The following is a 22,366-nucleotide window of genomic DNA, read 5'->3' as shown; positions in this document are numbered from 1 at the left end:
AACGAATAAAAATAAAAACATTACTAAACAGGGATCAGACTGTGGTTTATATATTTGTATTATGTTTGTTTATATATTTATATTATATTTATATTATGGTTTAAATTGCATAGAAGAAGAAAACATCGCCTCAATGGTGAACCGAGAGGGAAGCTGCCAGACCTTCCTGAAGTAATAAATAAAGGAGGTAACCGTCTGTGATAAAAATGCAAAAGAATGTGACAGGTATAATAATAGATGTAGATATACGAGGGTGAATCAAAAAGTTCTTAGAAGTGCATATATATGAAACCTTTTTGGATCAAGTTCGATATTCAAATTAAAGAGTGTCTATCACACTATATTTATGCAGACTGTCACTTGTTTTTGTCAGTTCGTTCGCATGTAATAAATTTTTTTGTGCAACGAGTTGCTAAAAAGTCAAAATTATGGATAAAAGTGAGTTACGTGCGGTGATAAAATATCTCAGTTTGAAAAAAATGTCTACGAAGGAAATTTTTTTGGATATTCAGCAGACATTAGGGGGTGAGGCTGTACCCTATTCTACGGTTGCGTACTGGGTGGCTGAATTTAAAAGAGGTAGATCAAGCTGTAAAGATGACCCGCGTTCTGGGCGGCCTTCAACCTCCGTTACAGAAGAAAATGTCAAAAAGGTTGAGAATCTGGTTTTGGAAGACAGAAGAATGACTATAAAACATATAGCTGAGATCCTAAAGATATCTTTTGGTAGCGTTCAATCCATTTTAATTGATTCACTGGGGTTCAAAAAAGTGTCTGTAAGATGGGTGCCACGAATGTTAACCGACGAAAACAAAAAGCGACGTTTGGAAATTTCCAGGCGTAATCTCGAAATGTTCCAGCGTGATTCGGATAATTTTTGCCGTCGTCTTGTCACCATGGATGAAACGTGGGTCCACCATTTTGATCCTGAAACTAAAAGACAAAGCATGTCTTGGAAACGACCATCCTCTCCATCCATTAAGAAATATCGAGTTGCTCCTACCACTGGCAAAGTTATGGCCTCTGTGTTCTGGGATAGTGAAGGAATCCTTTTTATTGATTACATGCCAAAAGGCCAGACGATTACGGGACCTTATTATGCAAATTTAATCCCGAAAGTGCGTGAAGCGATTAAAGAAAAACGTCGTGGAAAACTGTCGTTGGGCGTGTTGTTCCTTCAAGATAACGCTACTGCTCATCGATCGGAAGTTGCGCTCAACGCAATCCGCTGTGCTGGCTTCAATCTCCTTGACCACCCACCATATTCTCCGGACTTAGCCCCAAGTGATTTTCACTTATTTCCAAAATTAAAAGAGGAAATTCGTGGAACAAAATTTCACGATAATGACGCGGTTATAGCTGCCGTAGAGGACTTTTTCGAGAGTCAAGAAAATAATTTTTTTTCACAAGGAATAAGGAAGTTAGAAACGCATTATTCTAAATGCATTGCATTGGAGGGAGATTATGTAGAAAAATAAAATATCATTATTTAAATCTTTGCATTTTTAATATTGATTCCAAGAATTTTTTGATTCACCCTCGTAGTTATAAAAGTATAAAACAAAAAATTAGAGTGTAGGAAAATGGAAAATGCTATTTTTTTTCTTTACAGCCCATGGACGCCCACTGAAAGGCATAGGCCTTCCCTTAAAGGTCGTTACTATGACCAGTCCTGCGCTGCCTTCATGCAGAGGTACTCCCCACGCCGCGTCTACCGATCCCTGATCTCCACACAAGAACCTTTTGGTCCCAACGGCTATCGGTTGCATAAGTGATGTGCTCCACCTATTTCCACTTAGATTAGTAATTCTTTGAATTACGCGAGTTATCTTGGTTCTTCTGCGGTTTCCATATTTTTGATACGACGTCGCAGCAAAACTCGAGTGTGGAAAAATGTTTCTGATACCAGATTGTTAATATAGAACAGTGATTCCCAAACCCCTAGGGGTCTATGACAACCTGCAAGGGGTCTACGTCAGCGAAAAAAAATTTGGGGGTCCATGAAATGTAAATGGGGGTCCACAGACTAGACATCATTAGCCGATTAACCCTTACAAAATTGACGCCAAATGTTGATAATTTACTATTAAATCATCAGGTTCATCCTTCTCACTAAAAATATTGACTTATTGCTTATGTTATTTAATTTATAGTTTTTTTTTATGTTTATTTAATGTTACGTATATTTTACATAACAGGTACAAAATTTTATTTTGAGTAGTTTTAATTTCAATTCAATTAATGAATGTATTAATTAACATGTGTTTTTAATTTAAGTTTTTAACACTAAACTTCACTACAGTTAAAAATTTACAGGAAATCAATATCAGGTGAGTAGGGGGTCTACCCAACACGGAAAAACATGGCAATGGGTCTACGACACAAAAAAGTTTGGGGAACTCTGCTTTAGATGATGAGCCTCAATATCCGTATATCTAAGTCTTTATCCGATCGGAAAATAGTCTAGACTGGTATAGTCTCTGTACAAATATATTGGAAAGTATTTTTAAGTGTCTTTATAAACATCAGCTTAATTAAATTTAACGAAATAAATAACTCGCAATAAGATAAGTCGTTATTCTTTATTAAGAGTTATTTATGGTGACTTAAAATATTTACGTGGGCGTGCCAGATTATTTACGTTCTCGGATGTTTGATCTATGCGTTGGGTGGGTCGATCGGTATTAATGGAACGATAAATCTAAGACGTTACGTGGAGTTCCCTCACGGAACCTAATCTTCGATAACCATTAATCCATTATTTTTATTTTGTTTCCGTTGGAGATTTTTAATGGTCAGTTGGACGCGGTGAACGATTGATCAACTCGTTCCGTTAGTGCTACGTATTTAGAAACTAATCTACTTAAAAAATCTTATATATCACATCAATCATCGATTTTTAAAAGGTCATCTGTTATCGCTACAAATTTTGGTACAACAATGTGACTTTAGGGAATAAATACGATCTACGTACCATGTTATGGTGAAAAGGTAGTCAAGTAGCGACCACGAATCAGATGTGGGCGTGGGCAGGTCTCCCCCACTAGGTGGACCGACATAGCTAAGCAGCAGCGCATCACCAGTCACCGTGGCGATATTTGAGGAACACCAATACCTTACAGTGGGCATCCATCGGCTGAAAAGATGTACCATATTGAAAATTAATTATTTATTTATTCGTATTATTAAAATTATAACTGGGGGAAGAATCAAAAAAGAGTACAATTTGATAAAAATTATAATTCATTTGAGCTCTCTATAAGGCATCCGTCAACTTTAAACTACTAGAGTTCGAAGCGCAACCTGATAGTCCCTCTTCGTGCAAACGTCGTTGTAACTGGAATACAATCTGCCAGAGTAATTTTTTTATCTCGCGGACCTCCTGTTTTCGTAAGCTCAATTTCGATAAAGGTTCAGAAAAAGTAGCATCCAGGGTGACTTAATAAACATTTAATGGAATCAGGCGCTACCTCGCGAAAGTCCATCCTAAGTAAGAAACGGACCAATATTTAGCCACTTCCGCACATGCAGTGGTAGTCGTGCAATAAAGTGCACCGCCCGCCAGCCCGCTGACAAATGTGTATGCGGCAAACAATGCGAATCACTCAACATGTGTTTCACCCCTCCACGGGGTATCTTCAGGAGTTATGTTACACAGATTGTTGTGTTTGGCACTAATCGGTAGCGACCACGAACAAAGCCCCACAATGGGTGACCAACAACATAATTAAGGTTGTGGAAAATCATGCTGAACTTTACAGGAAGCCTACACCGTTAGTGGGTGTTTGAGAACCAAATTTTAAAGAATTTTAAAATAAAGGCACGGACGTTAATATGTATAGGATATAGATTAAAAATCAATAATTAGTTAGTTCTAATGCTACACGATAAGTTTGATTTAGTTTCGAAATTCTATTTTCAAACTCCGGAATCCCAGAGGCATGTCCATATTAACATAGACAGTGTGACATTTGTTGACAGCACACTAGACGAGTAGCGTGTTGTGCATCTGCGTGTCGCGTAGGGACGTGCATCGACCCTTGTTAGTGATGTACCAGATCATCGATAACAAAGATAGACTCCCAATAGCCGCGAGTATGATAAAATCGATATTTGAAATTCATCTACATGTTACCTCATTAAATAGTTTTTATATACGATCTTTTTCAATGGTGTTCTCCTAGTTTGTTCCGTTTTGAAAGAATTTTAAAAATGGAAAACCTTTTGGTGATAATTCTCAAACGGAAATGAAAAAAATTAACCGTTTTTTTTGGACCGGACTGTCACTACTGGTATAAATGGCACAAATTTCATTTGAAGATTCCGCGGGCTTCAGGTCACAGAGCCAGCTTTTGACCTCTTTTAAAGTAGTGAAGTTATAAGGCTTCTAGGGAAGCAAAGGCTTGGGCCGGTACATACTACTATTTCACCGGGAGGCCGCCGAGATCTTAGATTGCTTTAGTAAACCCTCCTTGATGTGACTAGGGTTTATGCCCTCACGAGGGGACCACGGCTTGGGGCTGTCCATGGATGTGATCTGAGCTGAGTAAACCGTCGTCACTTCATCTCGTGGGCAAAATTCATACGCAGCGGTCTTTGACCTTCAATCCAGAAACCTATGGTGGCCATCAATAAATACTTAATGTACACATTTCACATAATAGTTCAAAACAAATAGAAGTAATACAAAAAAACAATTAGGTCCCTATTATATAATTAAAGTACACTAAGTGTGTACAATTATAATTAAAGTTATAAAAAGAGTAAACACGATATTAAGAAAGAAGATAAGGAATTAATGTAATTATTCTTTAGTATTCTATTATACAAGGTCATTGTTGGAAGATAAATATAAAGATAGAGATAGGGATAGAGATAGAGATGGAGATATAGATCGAAATAGAAGTAAAGATAGCGACACAGATAAAGATAAAGAAATATTTATTCGACTTTTTTTCAATCTAATTTATTTTTGACTCTACATGGCTTTGCAAGGTGTTATAGTTGTGAAGAAAAAGCAGGAAGAAACTCCTCAACAGCAGATGTTTTAATAAAGTTTAACAGAGATTTATACATATACATTTTATCAGATATAGCCTAAATTAAATAAATAAATCTGGCGACATCGTTGCCGAGGATTCTTGTCATATAAATATTCGTATATTGAATAATAAGCCTTTTCCGTCAATTTACTTTTATTATACGCCTTGTTTTGTAAATGATAGTTTAATAATATTTTCAGGAATGTTATTAAAAAATCTGATTTCGTTTAAACAAACGAATTAGAGACTTTTTTGCAGTCGAAACTTTGGTACAGTGAATTTTTCACGTTGTATTTAAATAATAAATGTAAAAGTCAATTAATAATAATAAAAATCATAGAGAAAATTAATGCTAGAGATAATTTATACGGCATGCCGCGGTTCGACAGACAGTGAAAGATAAAATAGAGGCTTGTGTACACAATAATTTATATTCTATCGGAGAGGCGGTGTATAGAAGTATATGTGCAAAACTGGTTGTATAAGTTTAACTAGGTTCTTGTTATAAACAAAGTTAAGAAATGTATCCGAACATTAGTCTTGATATGACTATCGAAGAATTTTTAAAAGTGCTCTTCTGTTTATAATTCATAATTAAATAATTTAATATTATTTAATCAAAAATAGCCGTTAAAGTATTATACTGTAATTATCAAATTGTAATTAAATTATTAATAAATCATATTTATTAATGTTGATTTTTAATTACAATATCTATCCCCGCATTTTAAACACGTTAAGTTATTTTTCGTCTTCTTTGCAACCAATAGACTCGCATTTGAAAGCATAGGCCTCCAAAGATAGCCACGATTACCATGAACTTAATTATGTTATCACTCAACTTAGTGCAAGGCCTATTCACCCCGCGTTTATCATCTCGTGGTCACCATTCGAAAACCTTCCGGCGTGAACAGTCACCTACTGCCACTGCAAACAAACAATTCTTCAATCTAATTCAGTGATGGGTGTTTCTGCAAATCAATTCTGCATCTCGCAGCGAAATTCCAAACTTGGTAATTTCCATTTATATAATCCTGTTCAACTTACACAGCGCCTCCGACAACTACTTGAATAGACGCGACATGGACTTTATACTTCAACTTTGTTTTGTCCATATTTGTTTTGTGGTCTACTGTGGTAGCTCTACAAAGATCATCGAGGTTTTACCCAGATCTTCCATGGTCTTAGCCAATTGGACTATATTATCGACAAACCGAAGATGAGTGATGTACTCGTTGTTTATATTAATACCGAGTCTGCTCTAGTCCAACCTGAAGACATCTTTCAGTGCAGCGATAACTTATTACATCTAAGTTTTATGATTTTTAAGAATTTGAGTTTGAATCTCTACCTTAACTTAGTAAATGGCCTCTCAACCTCTTTTAGATAGAATTTAATAAAACTTATTCTTAGCTAAAGTCTACTTATCAAATGGAATATTCTTACTAAATTTCAAGTTTTTGTTGCTTAGGGTACCTGAGATATCGTGATGAATAGTAGAAATCTCTGCAGTGAATTTATTACTCATTTGTTAGCAAAAATCTTTAAACATTTTACATCTATTTCCAATCATACCATATAAAATGATCTCAATGAAACATGTTACAATTTTTTTTCTATACGAAAGCAACTGATCAGTAACTTCTATCAGCTGTACTGCAGCGACAGATAGTACAGACAGACCGATAGATTTTTAATATACAGTAGGCCGAATTTTAGATATGTTTTTACTTACTATAATACAATACCGTTATTTGTTAAATATGAAAGAATTTTTTGTCTAAATTAATTATACATTCACCACATTTACGCTTTTACACATATAAGTAATCACCTTGTAGATAAATATAGATATGCCTTGACGGTTTAACACGTTCACTGCGGCTTGAGGTCGATTCAGCCTCATGGTAAACTTTGCACTGGTGCGGCGCGTAAAACTCGTGCTTTTTCTCTAGTGCGGCGGCTGTTTACACTCAACCGTATGAGGTATGACAAAGACAAATATAGCTTTCTTTATGTCTGCGAAGCATTGACTCAATATTGTAAAAAATATTGATGAACATGAGGCAGAAAAGGCCTCAACCGCACTACTAGGAATTTCAGCTTGAGGCTGATTCGACCTCAGCCGCAACAGCTGAACGTTCTTCAAAATTGGGCCCGCAGTGAACGTGTTAAAATTCTAGACATACGTTTGTGTTTGGTGTTACAATTTAAAAATAATGACAAAGCGCTATAAAAAGCGACGGCAGAACAAACAAGATTCTCGCGCGTAATGTCCCATCGATCATTCGCGGCGCGCACCGGAGCCCCTTATGGCGTTAGATCATAACACGGGACTCGTCTGCCTGTTCTCGGAAACACTCCAGTCAATGTAATGTTTATTGTCGCAACTGCAGAAGCAACTGCCCTTAATTGATCTCACAAAAAAGACGAAACGGTAGCGTTGCGTTCACAAATAACCAATAACTCATGCTTGAAATATGAAACTACTTAGCCTTAATATTAAGTGGTGAAATGAATGGCCGACTTAAATATAAACGCACAAGATATTAAACCTTCTATATTTAACACAACACAGATAAAATTTAAGACACTTCATGTGTATTGTGACGAAACTTTGATTGGTACGCGAGGCCATGTCGGACTCGTAATTGAGTTCCAGATACTGTTCTTTCATAAGGCATCTAGCAACAACGACATCTGTTCCTTAAACTATATATATCTAATTGTTAGACTGAAAATACCACTCGTCCTAAAAAAGTTTATAATATATAATAAACATTAAATTCTTGACGAAATTCTACATATAGCGCCATCTATGGACAAATCACTAGCTGATCCCGCAAACGTTGTTTAGCAAAAAAAATTAAAGTTTTTAATTAACAAATAAAAAATAAGGGTTAATCGTAGAGGGGTGAAAATTTAGGGTTGTATGCATTTTTGTATGCTGTATCATAATAAAAGAAAAAAAAACTAAAAAAATTGCCTAAAATATAAAAAAAATTTAGGGGTGGACCACCCTTACCACTTAGGGGTATGGAAAATAGATAGTAGCCGATTCTCAGACTTACTGAATACGCATATAAAATTTGGTAAAAATCGGTCAAGCCGTTTCGGAGGAGTTCAAGTTCGAACACCGTGACACGAGAATGTTATATATTAGATAGAGGAACTAATGAAAATGAAAACTGATTTAAATTGTTAAATATCATTCGTATAAGTTATACGAAATTATAATTACAAGGTGCCATTTTATATCTAAATGCATATGCTTGCTATAAAAGTAATAATAGAAGTGAAAAAACCATATTCTAAAATGGGGTAAGTAGTGCCATCTGTCGCAATTCATATGTCGTTAAAAGTAGAATGTGTTTAAAGTTAGGCTGCTAGACTGCGAGATAAAACTTAAACTCAGGCAAATCGTATCCCGGGTACAAGAATGAGAATCAATTAAAAATCCGCTTTAAGCAGCGAGGAGCGCCGAATGCTCCGCAATAAACAGAAAGCGCTCCGATGAACCGAAGGCTTTGCAGAGCTTAATAACATAGCCTTGTAAAATTTGTAACGGTATTAAAAATATAATTAACATTATATCTGACCTAGTTTTAATATAAATAAAGCAAAACAGCTCATTCTTTTGTTAATATTTGCCTGTAAGTATTTAAATTTGAGGTACAATGGTGCTCTCTATCCTAACTGAGATAAAAAACTGTTGTGCGAAGTTAGTCCAATGAGTGTATCAAACAAAAATTTTATATAAAAATAAAATTTATGAATCTAGTTTGTAAATTAAGCCTTTCAAGTATGATAGTAAACGAAAAAATGTCTTACCACAGTTTTAAGTCATCGGACCCTTCCGCTCCGTGAACTCAACTTCGACGAAGCTACAAAAGCACCCGGGCTAAAAGCATCAACATCATCCGAGGATATGTGCATGTTACCACAGTTAATATTAAAATGCACTTTTAAAAATATATTAAATAGATAGCATTAACGCATTGTACTGCTGGCCACTTCAGCCATAATATTTTTAAATAAAATTCTGCGCATTCGAATTAAAATTCGAAAACTGATTTCAAATTGCAAGATATCGTTGATGCAGCGGCCGCCATAGCCTTGAGTCGAAATTGTAAATTGTATATAGTCTTGTTATTGATGTTAACATACACTATCTAGACTATATATTGGCTCTCTTTTGCCACTACTTCAAGAAGGAACTGATACGCGTTCTGATGGTAATTCACCTTCGCCTGCCAACGGGTACATTAGCTGGCGAAGGATGGAAGACAAAGCATGGAAAGTATAATTCTAAGAAAGTCGTAGAGTGAAGAAACGTGTGAGATGGAGAAAGGAAAAGAATAATAGAAATTGAGAAGTATAAAAATTAAGTACGATAGTAATAGTTAATGTGAAAAAATCATAAAAAAGACAATGATAAAATATATTTATTTAATATTGGAACTTTTAACAGAATTTTTATTGATCTTACGATTGTTGACACTTATTATCTGTTTACTTTTTTAATCTGTTTTATTTTTAGACTCTACTCTGCTTTGCAAGGTGTTATATTTGTGTAAAAGTAACAAGAAGAAACTCCACAACAATATCTTTTAATAAAGTTTAACAATACAGATTTATACATATACACTTTATCAGATATAGCCTAAATAAAATCAAAATAATCAGGCGACATCACTGCCAAGGATTCTATTATAGTTATTTAAATATTTGTTTTTTTTTTTTTAATAATATGCCTTTGCTGTCAATTTACTTTTATTTATTTATTGTACATACATTATACATTGATGATAAATAAAAAAAGAAACAGTTATATAAAGTTATTAGATGTCTTATCCCTCGTGGTGATCTCTACCAAACTCGCCAGATCTTTGGATGGAGATGAGAGACATGAAGGAGAGGGCATTTAATATGTTTTTTGAATTTAGCAAACGGTTATCCAATAATATTTTGCGGGACTTTATTAAAAAATCTGATTCCTTTTACTAGATACTTTTATTACAGTGTATACCTATCCCCCGATTTACACGGTAGATACGTTCCTGAGAAAAACGTGTAAATCGAAAATTAAAAATTTTCAAGTCAAAACCGTGTAAATCGAAAAGCTTGCAGAAGATGCATAATTTTGCTATTTAACTGTTGTGATATTTTCAATATTTTTAGGTGTACACAAAAATAAAATACATTGACAAGTTAAAATATTTAATACATTACGGAAACACTGTTTTTTTTATTTAATTACAATATATTAAACAGAAGAACAAAAAATAAAACAAAAGATTTTTATAATCCTTTATCACTGTTAGAAATTACACTCATTCTTTTTTTCGGAATCGAAGATTCGAATTCACTTTCATCACTCGAAGTTATTTGTGCCGATTCGATGTTTGAAGCAGAAATATTTACATTATGAGAGATGCTAATTAAATCGGTCATTAACAATTGCTTCGAATTTTTTGTAAGATCTTTGTAAACTTCTTCATATTGAAGTCAGCACATAAGCTCAGGATTCCCCGTGAAATGTGTACACAGCACACGTGTTCAATCACAGTAGCATTTAGTAGTGCAATAAAAACCAAAAAAAAAACTTATTATTTGGTTTTACATTATATATCGAAAACCGCGTAAAAGTGAAAACGTGTAAAACAAGTACCGTGTAAATCGGAGGAATGGTGGGTATTTATTTGTTAAACTCTATGTTATTAAATAGGTGATAAAAAAAATTTCCACATCATAAATCAACAATTCTGTTAACGTGTTTTAGTTATTAATTCTAATAGTTCATCATCATTATTTCAGATATAAGTCCACTGGTGGAGATTGGTCGGCCTTATAGATTTCCAATAAGACCAACCAAGCTGCCACTACTGCTTAACTGCCACTTAAAATTACTAATCCACTGGACTATGTTGGTTATTATTAAAAGTTAGTTCCGTTAAAAATGTACGTGATTTTACTTACATTTTCTACAGTTGTCATGGTAACTAAAAAACACTCTTTCAAAATGCAATAATAATGGTTTTCACGTTTTAATAGTCTTCCTCGCCGTATTACGGATTTTTTATAATGCACAAACGTTATACGGAGTATGAAATGCTTTTATAGCGTTTTTAATTATTATTTTTTTACCGTATTGCATTTAGATTTACCCTGCATACAGTACGAAAGAGTTGGATAATTCTATACTATCTCTTTCACACTTAAACGTGCGTTCAATAGAAACAATATGAAATTGTTGCGTTCAGTTTAGAACGGTTTTTACTAATTTACACAGGACACTATCTAATGTTTTTATAGCATGAATTCTGTTTTTAACAACAGATGGCACTATTCATGCCTAAAATTATCGTGTCCGATATCAGTTATAAGTTTTATCCTTTACACTTCTTCGCATTATAGTTTTTTTCTCACAATCGTTCTGTATCTAGTGTTAGATTAATATAGTGTTGATTGATAAAAAAACGTAGCGATCATTGTTAAGAAGATATGTATAAATATATATATATGTATGTATATGTTGATCGCCTCATTTTTATGTCTCTGTGTCATTCCTTCTTTTTTTTTGTTTTTTAATGGCCTCGCTATTAGGGGAATCTCGTTCCCTATTTTGTGGAAGAACAGGGTCATTTCTTTTCGTTTAATATTTTTTTTCGTCTGATTTTATTTCTGCACTCTTCATACATTCTATTAAGTTCTTTCATTCTATTTCTTACTTTCCACATTGAATCTGTCTTACCCTTTAATTCCATATCCCTCTTTTCCGATACCTTTCTTCCGCCACCTTTTCTTTTACATTTTTATTTTGTTTTGTTTTACAATTTTATTTATACTTATTATTTAATTTACAAAAGATTTTTATTTGGTTTACAATTTTCTTAAGTATTATTTCGTTCTATTATAGTTTTAACAATTTTTCTACATATTTTAAGGAATATAGGTCTCGTGTCTTCATCGGTGATTAACAAAGCCATTGATTTTTCCTCTATCTTCATGCCTAACCCTCCACGTCGGGACAGTCCTCCACACGTAGGACAGTGGGCTACAAGGCGGACCATGGTCTGGTCCACGCCCGGTTCACAGAAGCACCAGGGGGTCCCCCCCTATTGTCACACTAACCGACCCCCACCTCCTCCAAAGCGAACATATTTTTTAAACTGTTCCTTAGTATAATATTACATTAATAATAAAATATTAAAGATCTCTAATAACTTAAGGGGTGATTCGATGTAGGTGTGTCAGTTAATGTAAGAATAGGGTAAATCCAAATCCAGAAATAAATATTTTCAGAATTAATCAACAAGGAGTAGTGTTTTCAAATTCTAATTATTTTGTGCTGCCACAAGATATTGGCCTATCGTATTCCAATAGAACGAATGTAACATATTTTAGAGTGATCACTTTATACCAGTGATTCCCAAATTGGTCTATATCGACCCCTAGGGGTCTATAACAACCTGCAAGGGGCCTACGTCAGCGAAAACAAATTTGGGAGTCCACGATAGGGTATCTCAACACATACACTGATAGGACCTATTTACTTACATCATACTATCTTATAATATCAAAACATTTACATTATTTATAAAAGTACCTATGAAGTAAAAAAATATGTTATTTATAATAATATTTTTAGGGAAATGGAAATGGGGGTCCACGATAGTGCATCTCAACACATACTGATAGTACCTATTTACTTACATCATACTATCTTATAATATCAAAACATTAACATTATTTATAAAAGTACCTATGAAGTAAAAAAATTAGGTTATTTATAATACTTATGTTATTTTATTTATAGTTTATTTAATGTTACGTATATTTTACATAACAGATACAAAATTTTATTTTGAGTAGTTTTAATTTAAATTCAATTAATAAATAGTTTTTAACACTAAACTTCACTACAATTAGAAATTTACAGGAAATCAATATCAGGTAAGTAGGGGGTCTACCCAACACGGAAAAATGTGGCAAGGGGTCTACGACACAAAAAAGTTTGGGGAACTCTGCTTTAGAGAGCTTTAGTTTTAAAGCTTTTTGGTAACAAATGAGCTCTATATTCATTCCTTTAAGGCTTTTACACATATTACATTATATAAATAATGTAATATGTGTATACACATTGATATAAACATATATATATATATATATATATAAATATATATATACATTTTAGTCGTCCTGTATATAAAATCGTAAGTCAATTTATTTTTCAAAATTTTCGTGTAGGAAAATTCATTAGGTATTCAATTAAAAAAATTATATTTAATCATAAAATATATTTTATCGTCATTATTAAAAAAAATATTTACAAATACATACTTTAAAAATTTTTAAGCTAAATATGTTTGTATTAATTTTGACAAATCTTTTATAATACATTTATCTAATGAATTATAATCTAAATCCTCTAAGGATTTGCTCTTCAATACAACAGGTCCTGCCGTGATAGCACGAGAAAGTATTCCAACACTTTCGTCGCTGATCGCGGAAGTGCATTTACGTATTAAATTTTGAATTTGTTTCTTCGTCAAAAACTTTAAAGTCCTTTTCGATATTAATTCGAATATGTTAATATATTTGCTAACCTCACTGTAATCTAAGCCGTCCAAATGTTTCGACAATTCATAAGCAAGCAACATGAGTTTAAACTCCACATCTTTATCTACCCTCAAATTAGGTTCGTTAGTTTTTCCATTGGCAACACTGGCAGCTTTGGCAAGTGCTGTAACTCGTAAACTGTACAACATACTTTTGATTACATCACACATTTGTAACACAAGATTCTTCTCTTCTTTACCAATCTGTCCGACGCAGCAATGCAACCACGACAATATCCCGTATCCCCCTATCAATATCTCAAGAGCTCTAGGAATACGTACTATTGAATTTAAAGCGTTTAATATTTTCTCTTTTGTTTTCTTATCACAAAGCACTGTGGAATAAAAATCCATCATCATCTTCAAGCACATGCTTTTAAACACCACATTCACGTCAGTCATAGTCTTCGTTCCATCACCGATCACTTCCAGGATCCATTGCCTTCGATCAGCTGATTCCATGTCGCTGTCGTGAAAGAGACTGAGAAAATCTGGCACTAGACTGAGGTCTACAAATTGTTTTGCTATAAAAAAGTTATTGACTGGCTTGTAAAGCGGATCGAATGGAGCCGTCGACACCATCAAAGCTCTAGCCAGATACAGAGCACTGACTGCTGGAAGCCGAGGATTGTTTGCTTCGCCTCGTTCTACGTCACCGTTGGCTGAGCCGTTGATAGCGGAAGATAAGCTGTGGCGTAATGTCGATATGAAATCACTGAGGAGAAGTTTGTCGTTTTTGTGCCTCCTGAAAATAAATTAGATTTAGATAAACCAATAAAATCAGGTAACAATCGTCTTTTAAAATAGACAGAAATGACACTAGTTATTTAAAGTAATGCCATTAAAGATACGTAAGCAGACGTCAAAGTCGGTACACAAAAACAGAAGTATTACAACAGAACAGAAATATTATAAATGTCGAAACATAATATTTTCTATCTCTACATGCAGAGTTTGCACTGCCAGAGATTATTGGCCTGCCGCTTACCAATACCGAGTTTCAGATTTATCACTATTGTAATTACAAGCTGATTGAAAATAGGTGAAATCTTTGAACCTTTTTGCTAACAAATAAGCTATACATTCACTCCTTTAAAGCCTATATGATTATAACTAACATATTAGTACAAACATAAATATAGACATCGACATAAATATAAATATCGACACCAACGATACAATCTCCTTCAACTTATCATGATGGGAAAGGTCGCTGGTAAAAGGAAGGTTGGTAGGAGGAAGAAGTCGTGGCTTCGTAACATTAGAGAGTGGACCGGAATCGCCAGCGCTGCTGAGCTATTACGCAGAACCAAAAATAAGGAAGAGAGCAGGAAGCTGATAGCCAACCTCCACTAGTTGGAGAGGCACTTCAAGAAGAAGAATAAATATAGAATTATTGGTACTTACGTTTCAGTTTCCAAAAGCATATTGAATCTGTGGAGCACGTGGTATGCAGCGGACCGCATTAGCGGACAATGAGAGCTCAGAGCCATAACAGGGATGGACAGCATACCAGAGCGTAGCAACTTGAAAGATGAAGCCACTGTCCCAGGCGCTAGAAGATGACTCAACAAAGACAGGACGAACACAGGGTCGTATATTTCGGAATCTGAATTCACATGTGAAATAGCCATAACGTCATTCTCCTTATAAGGTAATATAGTCTTGTCAAATTTAATCCTATCTACAAATTTTTTGATTTTCATTTCATTATCGTCAATAGATTTAGCATTCATTTCGTTTGCATTGAATAATGATTCGTTAGAATCATTTCCGTCGTAATTATCGGAAATTTCAAACGTGTATTCCAATTTTTGAGTAACTGGAAAATTTTTAACGGTTCTTTCAATTAACTCTTTGTCGAATAAATTCAAAACTTGATTCGGTGTCGGATGTCCCCATAGAGAAGATGTTCTGTTTTTTCGCACTGCGTAGTAATTTGCGGCCGTATCGCCCCAGACATAAGGTTTATATTCGTTCACAGGTAGCTCGTTGCTTTCGTACAAATATAGTATTGACAAGATTACCCTATCACATGGGCTTCTTGACGCACCATATGCACTTAAATACACTGGTATCTGCTGTGATTTCATCACAGATTTATTAATGGTTATCAAAGTATGTAGGATTTCTAGTAATTTTAATTTTATTTCAGGACTGTAATAGCTAAGCATTACGTTCAAAAACTCCGAGTGAGATGTGACCATGTCAAAAATTGTTACAACATCATTATGGTTAAGCGGATAAAACAATTTGATTAGTTTAGTCAATAAGCAAATAAGCTTTGGTCCCGATTGGACTTCCTGATTTGCAGTTTTGACTTTTAAAGAATGCTTCAAAACAGTTTTGCAAAACGTCTGCCACGCTGAACTTTCTGTGACTTTCACGAAATTATCTTTTTCAACTTGAAATTCTTTTATCGTCTCAGATATTTGTATAACTTGTACAATGTTACGTACTATTTCATTTACCACATTAACATCTAATTCATCTTTAACCGCCGTTGTTATTGTATGAAGCATCGTTTGAAAGTAATTTATCAAATAATCAATTTTCAATTGTTCGTTAAGAACACATATCTTTAAAAATATCGTATTGTACAAATTTACATGACCAAAATCAATTGCTTCGAATTTATGTGTTTTTGTGAACATTTTCAAACAACTCTGCACGTCCATGCATTCCAAAATCAATTTCCTTATAAACCTCCAACACTTCAGATATATCTGACCGGCTTTATGTGGTTTTTCTAGATATTTATTTATATTTGATTTATATTCCTCGTAAATTCTTAGCAGAAGCTCTTTTTGATTCGACAATATATTATGATTTAATATAGCATTGCCCAGAGGTAGAGTTAATTCTCTTTGGCTTAAAATTTCCTCTCTGTTCATCTCATCTTTAAATACATTGCAGAACTTTTTATTGAACTGCAGTAAAATTGATGCCAGATGTGAAGTTGTTTTTCTTATTGTATTAGATTGAAAAAATGCTTTAAAAACGTTCTCTGACACACGAGTAGCGTAATTAGGTTTTCTTATAAAGAACGTTATCAATGCTTCCTCTACGATGGTTAAATTTACATTAATTTCTGCATTTTTTAATAACTCTGCATACAAATTCATTGTTTTTTGGAAAACGTCCTGCGAGAGATCTAAAGTGATTGTCTTTGAATACTTTTGTATTAAAACGCATAATATTTCTAGTAGAACACTTGGTTCCTTGTCGTTTTTATAGCATGTGCTAAGTTCTGCATCAAAAATATGCTTTAAAATCAAAATGTCGTCCTCTTTGCGCAGACCGACTTCTTTGAGAACTCTGACAGTATGATCGCTGTTCACTTCTTTCCTTTTTTTGATCTTAATCAATGTCTTTATTATCTCTTTGAAGTTTTTCATTCTGTAAGGTCGAAGTACGTGTTGTTTATTATCTAAATAATTAACTATATCAGAATGTTGTGTTAATAAATGAAGCATTAACTTTGTCGCCAGTGTTTTAGATTCATTCCTATTCAAGTCGATAGGTGAGTAAATATTTAGTACATGCGAACTCTTGAATATGTTCGAAATTATATCGCGGCAAGTATTAATCAAGTGATTTCTTCTACCGAACGCAATTAAACAATCGATGTATGTTTCAAGTTTCTCCTCTTCGGTTTGTGTTAATTTATTCATATGGGTTAATTTCACAAGGCAGAAAACAAGGTACCTTGCCCATATGATTAATTCAGAGCTATCAACTCTTCCTGTGATTTTTATAAAACGATTAGATATAATTATATCTTTTTCTTCCTCTGAACTTTCTTCAAGGTAGACGAATATATCTTTAAGTGTCAAATCTTCTTTACCAATAAGGGAACGAGATAGGTTATGCAAAACTTTATCTTTACCTACAATCAATTCTGGTAAAGGTATTGGTTCTCCTACCCAGCTTGCTACATAATTTCTCACATCTAATTTTGAATCGCCCATTAAAATCTCTGTCATTTCCGGCGAGAAATTACAATGGAGCAAGTTAGCGACGTAGAGCGATAGGAAATGTTTTAAGTTCTTTTTTGCATCTTTGTTGCTCTGCCTATATTGCATACAGCCAACAATAAATGGTGATGGTACTTTATTCTCCATAAATACATTATTATCGTTGCTTTTGTTCTTCAATAGATCATTGAACAAAGTTTCCAAATTATCTTCTTTACCCGCATCTGTGATTTCGAAATGAACGATTTGACTTCGAACCATTTCCGTGAGATCTTTCTTATTCGCTATAACATATTCCACGACATCGCTCAATAAAGAAGCAGGATTTATCTTCACGTTACGTAATGTGTATAAAATAAGATGAATTTCTTCTTCGTCTCCCTCAAATATTGTTGTGTTTTTGAAAAACATTTGTAATATATCTTTGGCTTCAACCCAAGTGTCGTCAGTGTCGTTCGTGTAAACGTCTAACATGATGCGGAACAGCTCTTTGAACATCGGATTACTTACCGACACCGCTGAATTGTCTAACATTAGCCACAGTGAAACTATTTTAAATTTCAATAAAGAGGTATTTTGATTAGACATCTTTGTAGAATGATCTAGAATGCGTTTCATATCTATATTACCCTCGATTGATTCAAAGAATGCTGGGTGAATGTCATTGTATAGTATTAACAGTTCTATTAGCACTAATAAAGCTTCCGCATCCTCAAATTTTGGTAGATTGTAATCTTGAATTGGTTCATCTTGTGATCCATCGATAACTTCTTGAATCAAAGATACAATTATTGCTGGTTGCGGTAAATGTTTCGGAATGAAATACTCCAGTTTATTCTTGAGTTCAACTACACCTGAACTAGAGTCATCAGCATCTAATATTTTAATGTATCGCTTTAAAGATTGCAACATTTTAATTAACACTTTCGCACAGTAAAAAGAGATTGTTTTATCTTTACCAATGTTGGGCTGAATATGTTTCAACAGAGGTACAGGGAGTGTAATAAACCTAACGAAATTTGCACTCTGCAATGGTGATAACACCTTCATTCTATCAGCCATATCTTCGGGTTTCAATTTGTCAATAAGTTTTATCGTAAAATCTAGAGTCCTTGTCCAAATGGGCGAGTGCTGAGGCAAGAAGCTTTGTTCCACAACATTAACAATTGCTCTATGCAGGTCGGGGCATTTGAAAATGATTTCAAGTATTACTTCACATTCAATTTCATTCTCCCAGGGTCTTTTTAAACTGAGCAAAGATTTGTACAAGTTCTGATTTTTACCAGTGTCAGTTGTACCTAATGAATTATCTATAAAATATAATCCGAGTTTATGCGACGTGAACAATGTTATCATAATATCTGTTAGCAGGCTTGTTATATCCGGACGGAAACCGTTTCTAATTTCACTGCTCATTTCTGGAGGTCCTTTCCAAGAGAACACTTTAAACATATTATGCAACACTTGTTGGCTAAAAGTTTTTAGCTTTAACGTTTTTGATATTAATGGATTATCTACTATATTCTTCTTTAATATATTTAGAAACATGAGAACTGCTTCTGGATCGTCTTGGACTAGGCCAGGTATAACGAGTCCCAGAAGGCCCTGTTTCTCTAACAATGCTTTGGTAAGTGGCAAATGACCTTCGATTAAAAATGAGGTCATGAAATGTACAAATGTGGTTCTGACGTTATCTTTTTCCTTATAATTTGGTTTCTCAATAATGTACTGCAAATGTTTTGGTGTCAACGGAAGCTGATTTAGGATTTCTACACCTAAATCTGAATTCAATGTTACCATTGACGTGAGTAGATTTAGAATGATTTTCCTGTGCCTCGGACCGGAGTTTTCACTGATCATAATCTCAACTGTCGGTATGAAAGTGTTGAGAAAATATCTGCAAGCCTCCTCTGTGACCGCAATCATATGTGGCAGTGAAGATTGAACTTTAACAATTATGAGATAAAAGAGATGACAGGCAGGTGTCACCAGTGTGAGGTTCTTCTTGTTGTCTTGGGTTATCTGTCGGAGTATCTCGTGAGAGTTACCACCAACTTTTAAGTACTCCAATATGTAATCAACTTCGTTATCCGGATCCAGGCACACATTCAGGAACTGTGTTAGAACTGTAAAGAGAGATTTTACCATAATGAATAGAGGGTGAAGGAATACATCATCATAAATGTTGATGTAATTGTAATATATATGTGATTGTAATTTAATTGCTATAATAGCGTCTTGTCATATCTCAACTGGCCTGGTGTTTGCATTTTGCATCAGCCTTAACTATGCTTAATTACTATGCTCTATTACCATGTAGAGAGCCGTGGTTTGTAATGTAACAACACACAGGCATAAGTACCGAAAGAAGTCATTTACAATATGACCCAACGAGCCCTGGAAAGAAGTTCAACAGAAAGGAAGACACCAAGAACTCCGGGACAAGTAACAGCGAGTGAAGGCTGGACTTTGAGTTAGATAAAATTGTGACAACCTTGCAAGGCTAACAATATGTTCAAAATTCCTGAATAGAGTATATGTAACATGTATTTCTTAGACATTATCATTAAGAATAAGCCTTGCTATATTGAGGTATATAATTATATCAACATCAGATGTCCTCGTACCTTGTGACATTACTAATTTGGCAACATAAGGAACATCAGACGACAGTAACTCCAATTCTTACTAGGGATGATGGAGTTCCATTAAAGTTTTGATACTTACTCGGTATCTGCTTTGTATCAACATTAATTCATATCTATCATTTTCCTTTAGAATTGAATAAATAAAAATCATAAAAAATATAGTCATTTTATATTAATATGAAAATATAGGTTTTATGAAAAATATAGCTTTTCTGTGTTAGATTTCTGAATGAATCAGGCAAGCATTGGTCCAGTCCAAAGTACTTCTTTTTTTCTTGTTTTCAGCCGATGCACGTCTATTGCAAGACATAAGGCTTCTCCAAAGATATGCCTGGTGACTGGTCTTGTGCTTCCCGTATGCAGCAATTTCCCTTGACCTTAACCATGTCATCAGTTCACTTAGTGGAGGACCTACCCATACCATCCAAACTACTAATATATATGAGTACTTATGACTTACTTATTTTTTGTTTGGAAAGAAAGTTTGGAGTAAGCATTTGTGTTTACTCATATTGTTTCATCTTTATTTATAATCTGGATTTATTCGGAATTAATCTTTACCAAAAGAAACCCAAAATTGATTATTAAGGAATTGCCTCTCAACCCAAAAGGACAAAAATCAGCTCTCGTTGTATTGACATCTATATTACACCAATGTTAAAATTTTACTAGTTACATAATACTCATTACAGAACAGTGGCATCCCAGCAGTAGAGAACCTTGACATGCAATCATAGGTGCCAGGTTTGATTTCCGAGTTACAACCTTAAGTTATTTACAGTTTGAATTAAACATTGAAACAAATAATTATTTGTTATAATTTAAATTTAGTCTCTGCATTTCTGTTATTAAAAATACCATGGGGCAAAATAACTGGATTGAAAAATTACTGTGCTATGATATAATATATTTTAATTTACTTTACTTGTAATGTAAACATAATTTCTTTATTTCTGTTACTAAAGATTAAAGAAATATCTTTGGCTTACAATATTACCATGTTACAAAGGTATATTGGGATAGAATACTTAATATTCAGTAGTTACAATCCAAATTTATTTTTATGAGTTCTGAACTTTGTGCATTAGTTATATAAGGTTGTCACTGCTCATAGACAAGTTTCCAGTGAAAGAGCACCAGTATCTACTATGTACCATAATACTACAATGCTATAGCCAACCTGCCTGCCAAGTGTGGCAATTATGGTATACCCCCCTTAGATAGCTTTGGAGGAGTCCTATGCCTTGTAGTAGATGCCTATGAGCTGAAATAACGAATAATCAAAGCAGTCACCATAGGTAAGGGGTGCCATGATTGTGTGGCATCCAGATCGGCCGTCAGTATTGATGCTACCGCAACCGCTTGTACTTGCCAAGTATTTTAATTTCTCATTGGGAGGACTATGGTACACTTATTAGAAATGTTATTTGTTAAATCTGCTCAGTAATTTTATGCTTCTTCAATCGATACGATGTGTAAAATTTATAAACTACCTGATATCGAAATAAACGATGTTTGAAACAAGACACATTATCACCAGCGATTCCATTCCAACTTACCCATAGTTTGTCCCTGCTTAGAAGACAGTTCTTTTCTAAAATGTTTCATATCAAAATCGTGTTTCTTTGATACCCTTTTACTAGATGAAATGTTTTGGTTTATAGGTTGTTCCGACTCTTCATTAGGAGTTATTTCTAAGTTTTCATCTTCCTTCGCTTTCTTCACGGGCTTTGTGCCCTCACTTTCGTATTTTCTCTTACCCATTTTCGTTTTAACTTATCATTTATTTAATTATAAAAACACTGCATTGCACACCACACACGTGAGTTTGTTTTGACGTTTACTATTATTTTCTTACAGAAATAACAAAGATGCGCTAGAACCCATACAGCCAATAAATTTTACTGGATAAAAATAATTTTAATAAAGTTAAAATAAATATATTTTTAATTAAAATTGCCAATAATTTAAAGTCTATAAGTCTTAAAAGATATTAATAAATTCAGAATCCTTCGTTTCTCTTACGTCTTGTTTTTGTAATAATTACAATGGAGCCATTTTTGCCTAATTGCACGAAT

The 22,366-nt window shown here is 34.0% G+C and overlaps 1 protein-coding gene across 1 annotated transcript; it reads right to left on the bottom strand.

Annotated features, from left to right (window-relative positions):
- Window positions 1–13,356: 13,356 nt before the first annotated feature.
- On the bottom strand, window positions 13,357–22,115 carry LOC137918819 (nucleolar pre-ribosomal-associated protein 1). The gene is made up of 3 exons (XM_068761733.1): window positions 21,848–22,115; window positions 15,071–19,766; window positions 13,357–14,408 (listed from the first exon to the last, which is right to left on the bottom strand). The coding sequence occupies exons 1-3, from the start codon at window positions 22,050–22,052 to the stop codon at window positions 13,397–13,399; spliced, it is 5,913 nt and encodes a 1,970-aa protein (XP_068617834.1). The 5' UTR covers window positions 22,053–22,115; the 3' UTR covers window positions 13,357–13,396.
- Between the last annotated feature and the right edge of the window lie 251 nt (window positions 22,116–22,366).

The sequence above is a fragment of the Battus philenor genome, unplaced genomic scaffold, assembly GCF_028537555.1.
Source record: "Battus philenor isolate CCGP_79_NKW_IND1 unplaced genomic scaffold, ilBatPhil1.0.hap1 SCAF_15, whole genome shotgun sequence".
Classification (NCBI taxonomy): domain Eukaryota; kingdom Metazoa; phylum Arthropoda; class Insecta; order Lepidoptera; family Papilionidae; genus Battus; species Battus philenor.
This window is presented reverse-complemented; position numbering and strand designations above follow the sequence as displayed.

What these genes read in the sequence shown, in the direction of transcription:
- LOC137918819 (XM_068761733.1), bottom strand. Translation starts at nt 22,052, where the DNA reads ATGGGTAAGAGAAAATACGAAAGTGAGGGCACAAAGCCCGTGAAGAAA. An exon ending in TAAGCAGGGACAAACTATGG is followed by an intron (nt 19,767 to 21,847) that starts GTAAGTTGGAAT and finishes CTCTCTTTACAG; the next exon opens with TTCTAACACAGTTCCTGAAT. An exon ending in ATGCTTTTGGAAACTGAAAC is followed by an intron (nt 14,409 to 15,070) that starts GTAAGTACCAAT and finishes ATTTATTTTCAG; the next exon opens with GAGGCACAAAAACGACAAAC.